Genomic DNA, 10,287 nt, shown 5'->3' on the forward strand with positions numbered 1-10,287 from the left:
TTGATGTCTGTAGGTGTGATGAAAAGGGCAGAGCTAACCAAGCCGGTCTCTGATCAGGTGGAGTGGAAGAGTATCTATACGTTCATTTGTCTCTCTGTACCTGCCGGTGTGTTGATGTATGTTTAGCCTCTCTCTCCTGAGTCAGGCACTGAGGGCCGTTCATCTGGGGAACATGTTGAGCCTTATCAAACTCCAGCGTGTCTTCACTGTCCACCAAGTGCCCAAAGTAAGTTCATTCATTTAATATACACAAAACTACCACAACAAACAGATATGATTTTAACTAGCTGTAGTTATTTAAGGTATTCTTGGTATAGTTAAATTGATTGTAGGAAGTCAAGAATCACTTGATTTTTTTTCTTTACCCTCTAATAACTATGCAACCTGATGTGAAACAGTTTGAAGGTACCAAACATTTTCATATTAATGCTTTGCATTATTTTGTTAGCTTGTCTGTGGAGAGAACTGCTTTGATGTCTTTATTAAATGTGACTCTTTTACCATGGTAGGCATTTCACGAGGACAGCATCATCTCTGGATATCGACACCCTCGTAGTTCAGCCACAGACTGTGTGTTGAGTCTCTTTCAGCTCACCAATGAGACCCTCAACGTCTGGACTCACTTTCTACCAACCTGGTACAGTCAAACAAGTTAATCTCGTTCTTTATCTCTCTTGCTTGCTCTCTATATGGATATCTCCATGCTTTTGCCACTTTCTCAGTATGGCTTTTACAATAAATCTTAAAAGTCATAGATGATAGTATATGAACTCACACAACTTTAACTGGGTTTTATGGTGACTGTATTAGACTGACTGTGTGTGTATGTAGTGCTGAGACCTACAGTAGTTTTCCTTGAGAATCTCCACAGTGGATTGTTATGTCTCTCACCAGCTGAGCGGCTCCTAGGAGAGTTCACCTTGAAGCTCTGCCATCACTGTTTATGAGCTCCTGGTGTGATTCTCACCAGAGCCTCCTCCAGACGTAAACACGTTGGAGAGTCGCTCATGTCAACTTTACTTCTTGTATTTGGCTTTACTGCGATATTATAGGGTTTTCTTTATTTTTAGTAACTACGATCCAGTGCTTTACAACAAGCCTTCATTTAAAGTCTATGCATTAGTTAATATTAGATACAGTAGGCTACATGCATATACTGTATTTTGCACACACACACACACACAAATATATATATATATAGTATAAAAGGTTATTGTTTTATCAATGTTTTTAATAACTTTCATCATCTGTTCTCTTTTCTCTAGTGTTCTGCATAAACTGGATACTACTCTAGCATAACTCACTATTGCAAGTATTGACTGCTGTTCGATATTCTATATGAGTAAATGTAAATGTAAATTTACAGTTCATTGCAAAAACATTTTTTCCATTACTGGTCTATTTAAAGTACACCATATCTCAAAGCTAACACATCCTCTGATCCCACACAATGGTTAAATACACAGTCAACCGACAGTAAATCAATAGGACAAAACTTGGAATCTGTAGCCTGACTCTGTGTTAATGTTTGGTTATATTAAACTCACTGATCCCTCTAAAGCAAGCAAGAGTAAGTCAGAGCAGAGATTAAACTAGACCTATAGAAACCTATTCTGATTTGTGCGATCTGTGTGTGTGTGTGTGTGTGCGCGCATGCACTTCTGTTTGTTTCTGTGTCCTTCTGTCAGATACATCCCTATAGTAACAAACTCTGTAAGCAAGTCTGGGCAGGTTCAACATTTGAATACAATGTATTATCACCTAATCTTTAGTTTTCCACAGTAAAACAAATTCACTTCGATTCTGTAGCTACTATGTGTAGAAACTATGCAAGCAATTGATTTCCTAGCTTTTCTGTGGAAAAGAATAGAAACACGTCATGCGTGTAATGTTGTTTCCAGCAACAGAAAACTTCATGAATTTATTGTTTCACTTTATAATAATAGTTTGTTGCGGGTTGCAGCATTGCAGTGCTGTGTCAACATCAATGTCTGTCATTCTCCATCAGGTATTTTCTCTGGAAGTTGATGACAGTGTTGTTGATGGAGGATGCGTGGTATGATGCATACACATGGCCTCTGCTGGTCTTCTTGTTCTCCTGCTGTGTGTATCCACTGGCCTCCAGCTGTGCCCACACCTTCAGCACCATGTCAACCCGCGCTCGCCATATCTGCTACTTCTTTGACTATGGAGCACTCAGCCTGTACAGCCTCGGTGAGAGAGGAACACAGGCATATTCACTCCAACACTACACTCTTAAAGATAAAGGTGCTTCATAATGCCATAGAAGATCCTTTTTTCTAAATGGTTCCATAAAGAACGTTTAACGTCTGAAGAGCCTTTCTTTTTCACCAAAGGTTCTTTGTGGCGAAAAAAGGTCCTTCAGATTATTAAAAGGTAAGAAAGAAATGGCCTTTAAAGAATCTTTGACTGAATGCTTCTTTGTGGAAGTAAAAATGGTTCTTCTATGGCATCGCTTTGAAGAACCTTTAAAGCACCTATATTTTTAAGAGTGTTTCAGTTCCTTGGCTTGTTCTAGAAAATATTTCTATAAAGACAAAGTTCAGGGTTCAAAGTTCTGTACAGCAATATTTAACAGATACAATGGAATTCTTGCACAATTAAAGCAAATACAGATTACATTACACTATAATAGAATTCTGTCCAACACACATAAGCTGATCATTATCTAATATTTTGGCAAATTCCCCTTAGATTTATAATTAAAGTGAAAATAAAATACTTAAAACAAAAAAAAAATCATCCATTTTAAATTAAGTTTAAGTAAATTTAGGCATCACACCGTTATAATACGGAGTATGAAAAATGTTATATTTGTGAAATAAAACTGATATAGTGTCAGGAAATTACTATAGTATTTTAAGATTAACTTTAAATGTGCTTTAGATGGTAAAGGTAATCCAAACATAAAAATAATACACTGGGTTCCAAAAGTTTGGAATGCTTTTTTTTTTTGCTAACATTAAGAACCATTTTTTTGAGCACCAATATTAACTTAGTAATATAAATCAACATATTAGAATGATTTTTACAGGATTGTGTGACACTCAAGAGTATTGACTGCTGAGAATACAGCTTTGCCATCACAAGAATAAATTACATTTAAAATTATAATAACAAGTATGGTACCGATATATTGTGTATCTTTAACTATTCTTAACAGATAATCTTAATTTAACATGGCTATGAATAAATTCAGCATGTGTACAGAAGTATAGTACATAATCACAATACTGATGACATACTGCACCTGTGATACCTATACCTGCCATGTTTATGTGTTTGTGTATTAATAAACTGTTTTAAAACAAGAAAACCTTATAGGCATACTGTAGCCACAAATGCTTCCACACATCATTACCAAATCCTCCACACAGTGTTAAGTTGTATTTTTGTGACTGATTGTATGTTGATGCAGGTTCAGCGATCAGCTACTCTGCATATGTTTTTCCTGACGCATGGGTGAACAGCACATTTCATGCATACTACATCCCTGCAGCCGTACTAAACACCATCCTCTCAACCAGCATGGCCTGCTACTCCAGGTAAGGCTCCATCTCCTTCTATAATCCTTACTAACACACCTCCATAATGATAACACAAATGCAGGTTGCAAAAATGTGGGAAACATAGTTCTGGTGAGTGAGTCTGCAAGCATGTGGAACAAGATCAATTTGGCTGAAAATATCAAACTTAAACAGGCAAATCTATACTAAATATATGAAAACACCATAATTTACACACATTGAAAACAGTAGCTATATTTCAAAGACTCATTCTGAATCATTTTTGTCAATCTGTTCATTTGCATAATTTAACCGGATCACAACATTAATTACAATGCTTCACTTTTTTAATGCTGGCTACATCCGAGATTGCATATATATATAGTCTCGAAGTAGCTAGGTATTTCATTTGAATGTGAATGTAATCCAGACGTACTACATTTGTCATGTAATCTACCAGCATCAGTTGCATCCCTTCATTGCCATTTACATTTCCTCTCCCATGGCCTCATGGGACAGTAAAGCACCCAACAGACACTTCAGAATCTCGTAATAAGTCAACCGTGTATGTTTTGCCTACTGTTTTACAAATGCTATATATAAGATGTGAATGCTGAAGTAATATTTTGAAATACTATTATACTATTTTTTTTTAGCACACTGTGAAGTAGGGAAGTATGCATACATGTTAAAGAGAGAGGAGGACCTTATTTACTAGAATAAATCAGTCTGAGACAGATGACCATTTAGGCAAAATTGTTTCACTATTCCTTCTCATCAGATATTAGCAATATATCATTTTCTCCATCGCTGCTCATTGGATGAGTGTTACTGGAAAAAGTAAACTACTATAGCAAATATCTTATAGTTCAGTTAGCGTTCGCACTAACTCCTCAACACTGACGCAACCAGCATCAAGAAAGAGAATACTGTATGCAACATTTGAGATAAGGACATGTTATGGCAGTTATATAGTTCAGTATTATTTTCATTTTCCACTTCTTTTGTTAAGGCTTGGCATACCATTTCTTCAATATAAGCTTGACATCGATGAAAGGTAACAGTTTAAAACACAGAATGTGTCAGAATCATCTGGCACTCGCTAATATGCTTTCTTGATCTGCCTTTTAAACATTCAAATGCTTTATAATATTAACACAAAACACTTCCACCTAATTTTGTTAATGAGGTGGTTAGGTGTTTTTGTGATTATGAAGTCAGCTTAACTGCTTCTAACAATTACATAACCTCACCACCAACACTGAAACTGATGTTATCATTAATGAACACAAAAATGTCTTTCTCTCTCTCGCTGTCAGATTCTCGGAGAGTCAGAGCCAACGGCTGAGTAAGGTGTTGCGAATTCTTGCCTTTGCCTACCCTTACCTGTTTGACAACATTCCTCTCTTCTACAGGGTAAGTTTCAGTACAAAGGCTGTTCAGTCAAAGATCAGTCCGGTTAAATAACCTCAGATCCAAAAGAATGATGCTGGTAATTCTGTGATTTGTATTGGAAATGAATGTTTACATGTTGTAATTGTTTATCACTGGGGCAACGTTTTTTTACACGCTTCATTGCGTTGTTAAAAAAAGTTTCTAGAAATGCATGTTACTTAAGTATATGAATACAATACAGGGCGTGACCGGTCATTTTTTTTCTGTTGCCTCTTTCTAGTTGTTTCTGTGTGTAGGTGAGGGTTGCACTGATAATGAAGCAAACTCCATTCATGTTACGCATACATTGCTTGCTTTTCTCACCGCCTTCCTGTTTGCAACACACTTGCCTGAGAGACTGGCACCTGGATGCTTTGATTACATAGGTAATTAATGACTGCTCACATAGCTATTAAAGAATTATAAATATTAGATATTTTAGTGTATGTTTCTAGTGTTGCATTTTTTATATTTTTCACAATCTCTTCTAAGAATACTCTATGGGTGTGAACTAGTTCATTACCTAGGGTTAATATCTGAATTATGATAGGTGTTTAAATTAAAAAGTCCAGACTCAAACATTTCTAAAAAAATTTAGAAAGCACCCCCAAGAATTACAGGACCACAGGTATTTCTTCAGGAAATCTTGATTTATGTGAATGGCTCTCTTCTGACCCCTACAGGCCACAGTCATCAACTGTTTCACGTGTGTGCAATAATTGGGACACACTTCCAGATGAAGGCCATCGAAGCTGACATGGTGCTGAGACAGTCACAGCTGCTGGTCACTGCTCCTCCTATCACATTTAATAACACTGTTGGATCAGCTCTGGTCTGTGTCTGCATCAGTCTGGGGATCATATGTCTTTATAGTCTACCTCTGCTGTACGGCTCCTCGGAAACACACACAACGAGGACTGAAGGAAAGAAATGCAAGCACTAAAAGCTACTTGAGACGGGGGGTCTCTGAAAGATTAATTGCAGTCTTGCACAAGTTACCACAGTTATTATGAAAATATATATAGGACGTTCTTACCAGATGTTACGTTATAAAAATCCCCAAGTGGGGTTCTACGTTTACTGAAATTATGCAACCTGAAATAGCAAAGAGTAATGAATGCGTTACTGCATGAATTCTGCTTCTCAGGGAAGAGCAAAACAAAGGCACTGAAGCTCTGAAACTCATTTATTAAATCATTATTAAATTTACATAGTTTACATACCCATCACACTTTAATACACAGACTGAAATTGGTGATTACTTCGTCAGTCCAAGAAGATTCATCTATTTTTTTCTACTCAATATATTAGAGCATGCATTTGGAATGAAGTAATTGAGTTGAATGAATCATACTTATGAGAGAGGAGACTGTTTGGATGAACCGATTCTCTTGAATGAATCGATCTTTCCTAGGCTACATTGTTTGGAATAAACTGAATCACTAGAATGAAGCACACTTTCCTACACTGTACTATATGAGAGGACCATTTAGGATAAACCAAATTTACTAGAATGAATCTGACTTTCCTACAATAGCAATTTCAGTTTTAAGACATTTGGTCATAATCTCAGGGCATAATACTCAAAAATTATATTTAATTAAAAAACGAAAATTTGCAAGTAAATGGCTACCATCACTTGAGTGAGAGAGAGAGAGAGAGAGAGAGAAAGGGCATATGCAACACAAAATGAAAACAGTATACCGGTGAATCGGTTATTTGAAGCTCATAGAAACAAACTCATTTTGCCTAAGGGCGTTCTTGCAAAAGCCGACTTTGTGTAGCTTTATAAGATCTCCGTATATCATTAGGAGCGACACCTATTAATTTTGTTTTTTTAATAATTTTTTTATTATTATTATTATTTATTTGTATTTTTTGAAGTGATGGTAGATGTTGCATTTTATGAATCACCAAGATCTAGGGTTTTAGCTAAAAACCTTCTTTACTGTCCTACTGAAGAAGAAAAAAATTACCCATATCATGAATGGTCTGAAGTTGAATAAATTATTATTTTTTTATTTTATTTTTTGGAGGGGGGGGGGGGTATCTCTTTAATATATGTCACTAGATTGAGATCAAATGTCTTTAAATTAAATGAAAACACGCTCCACTATTTAATTCATACATGGTCATATTTCTTTTATGTACACACAAACACCTCACCAAATGAACTAGCACTGATAAATAAATATATGCACAACAGTCTGCCAAAGTCTACACTGACAACTTTTGTATATTCTACTTTCTTCTTTTCTTTAAAACTGCAAGAGTGTGGGAGGTATTACATATTTTCAGAACAGCAGGTCACACTTGTTCATGTAAGCAAAAATGAAACTATTTATTGTTTGCAGGAATCTTTAGAATAAAATATTTATTTCTAATCAACCTAGATCTGTTTGTTTTTTCTTATTGATACCTATAGTTACTTTTATCAGCATGATACCAAGAGAAGGTTATATTGATATTGTAAATAGGGTGAAGTCAGCAAAAGTAGGACATTAGTTAAAATGGGACAAATATGCTTTTGGTGTCGTGATTTCTAATACAAACAGTATTTCAATCTACATTCAAAATGTGTATTATGACATGTTCATGTGATCATTCAATTTTATGAAATGATGTGCAAGTTTCTTTATTATCTTTTTTAAAAGTATATATATATATATATATATATATATACATATATTACTGTCCTAATTTACCTGAACATGTCGGATAATTTGTGACAGTATCATCCAGCTAAAGTGGGACACCATATAAATTAAAAGATCATACATTGCTTAAAGCTCCAGTATGCGATTTTTGTAATTGACCACAAGAGGGCGTATTTCCAAAAAATAACAAATGCGAAGCTTGATGACGCTATGAAGCAGGTGATGATGGGAGATGTCTTTTTTAATGCGTTTTCACCATAGCAATGTATCTAAATTGGATAAACAAATCATTATCACGGATGAGGTAATTTATTCGTTTTTGTATTACCTGTATATCTGATCGTATTATTTTATGTCATCATAATTAATGAACTGCAAGGAACATGAAATGTTATACTATATTATCCCATTACAACTTACAGCTATTTGTTAAATGATTTGTTGGGTTAATGTTGTGCAGTGTTACGTGTTTATGGTTAATGCCGTGTTGTTTAACGTGCTCAAACCAATCGTTCTAAAAGTACATTTGAAAGAACATTTGCAAGTAATGACTAAATATATTTTTAACAACACATATCCGATTGTATTTAATTGTACTGCCATAATCTCGGTCACCACACGTGATAAAAATCCTTACCTTAGTACAAAGAGCTATATAACTTTGTTTATAAGTGCTATTTTTGACAGTTGCATGTGTTGCAGGGAAACACAGATACATCCTCACTGGAATTAACAAATCCAGATGAGACCTAGACCATCTTTACTGTAACTTTACGTTACTTGTACAATAACAAAATAAATAATTGATTTGCTTACCTGTCTATAAATACACTCGCGAGAGCAGAGTCTTTGTCAAGTCCAAGATTTTCGCGCAGCTCTCTTCATCTCGTAAATGCCTGGCCGATATTTATCCTGGTTATATTCCTCCGTTTGTCACACAGTCTGCGTGTATCCGAATATGGACGCTTACGTTTTACTGGCACTTCAATACTCACCAAAGAGTAATCGTGATCCATAACAACGACAACCAAACCATACGCGCGGCTGTAACATAACCACCACTTCCGCATTTGACCATGTGATATTCCGGTGTGGTGGAACATCACATGGTCGACACCGGAAACAAAGTATAGAGCGGACATTGCGTCACTGAGAGGCGAAATTTCTTTTCCGGGACGGCCAGTTATTTAAAATCGGAATTTCTCTGAAATAAAAAATCTTTGGAGACTTTTGAGATATTGTAAGTACACAATTGGAGGAAATATATCACACTGTGCAAGTTATTTTCGGAAATTTTATTACAAAATTCCTACATATTGGAGCTTTAATGTTAGAAATTGTTTTGGGTTACAAAAAAGAGAAAAAATCACTGTAGGCAGAAGATGGAAAGAAAAAAAAGAACATAAATTTGTGAATATATGAAAAGTTTTTTTTTTTTTTGTAGAAACTGCTAGTAAACAAAAATATTCCTGCTCTCACCCACACTTACACACATACAACATTAAAACACAAATATAAAGGTACTGTATATGTTACACACATACGACATAAAAACACAAATATAAAGGTACTGTATATGTTACACACATACGACATAAAAACACAAATATAAAGGTACTGTATATGTTACACACATACGACATAAAAACACAAATATACACACATACAACAAACAAATATGAACGTATGTGTTTTGTCCTTCTGTTTGGGTGTTTTAATTTTTTATATTTGAATTCTGTAGCCTATATGCTTCAGATGAACTGTTTTAATTTTACAAATTAAAAGTGTTTATGAATTCATAATCAAAAACACAATCCACAGTATGTCTGCTATTATAATGTTCTTTTAAATTCTGAAGATTTTCTTTTGAAAAAGATTATTTGTACAGTGTCCTGCTGTAGGAAATTTTTAATTTGTATTTGGTAAGCACAAATTCGATGTGCTGGAAAAAAAAAGTGTCCCACTTTACCAGATTCTGTGTCCCATTTACCTGAAAAATCCTGAAGAAAAAAGAAATGGGTAGCCTACTTAGCATTTCTGAATCTCGACAACAACAACCCATATCCTTAAAGGGTTAGTTCACCCAGTTAACACTTTTTTAATGTGGCTGACACTCCCTCTGAGTTCAAACAAACCAATATGTAATGCATGCACTCAAACAGTACACTGACTGAACTGCTGTGAAGAGAGAACTGAAGATGAACACCGAGCCGAGTCAGTTAACGAACAACAGACTGACTAGTTCGGGATATTGGTTTGTTTGAACTCAGAGGGAGTGTCAGCCACATTAAAAAAGTTAACATCTTAAGTCATTTGTGGATTAATGCGTATTAGAGATGTGAACAGTTTAAAACGATTCAATTTCATTTGGTGAACTGAATGATTTGTTCGCGAACTGGATATCCAGACTGCTTTGATTTGAACTCTCTCTCACAACAGACACAGAAGAGAAGACAATGCTGAATAAAGTTGTCGTTTTTGCTATTTTTGGACCAAAATGTATTTTCGAGGCTTCAAAAAATTCTAACTGACCCTCTGATGTCACATGGACTAGGCTACTTTGATGATGTTTTTCTTACCTTTCTGGACATGGACAGTATACCGTACACACAGCTTCAATGGAGGGACTGAGAGCTCTCGGACTAAATCTAAAATATCTTAAACTGTGT

The 10,287-nt window shown here is 35.3% G+C and overlaps 1 protein-coding gene across 2 annotated transcripts; it reads left to right on the top strand.

Moving 5' to 3' along the window:
- paqr5b (progestin and adipoQ receptor family member Vb) lies at positions 1-7,351 on the top strand. Of its 2 annotated transcripts, XM_026267459.1 has the most exons (8): positions 13-226; positions 510-637; positions 2,009-2,214; positions 3,440-3,566; positions 4,540-4,584; positions 4,847-4,943; positions 5,203-5,347; positions 5,645-7,351. In XM_026267459.1, exons 1-8 carry the CDS (start codon positions 119-121, stop codon positions 5,902-5,904), a joined length of 1,116 nt encoding a protein of 371 aa, XP_026123244.1. In that variant the 5' UTR covers positions 13-118; the 3' UTR covers positions 5,905-7,351. The 2 variants fall into 2 exon arrangements, with proteins under 2 accessions (XP_026123245.1, XP_026123244.1); XM_026267460.1 differs by lacking the exon at positions 4,540-4,584 and having other exon boundaries at positions 1-226.
- The last annotated feature ends 2,936 nt before the right edge of the window (positions 7,352-10,287 follow it).

Source organism: Carassius auratus, chromosome 7 (genome assembly GCF_003368295.1).
Source record: "Carassius auratus strain Wakin chromosome 7, ASM336829v1, whole genome shotgun sequence".
Taxonomy (NCBI): domain Eukaryota; kingdom Metazoa; phylum Chordata; class Actinopteri; order Cypriniformes; family Cyprinidae; genus Carassius; species Carassius auratus.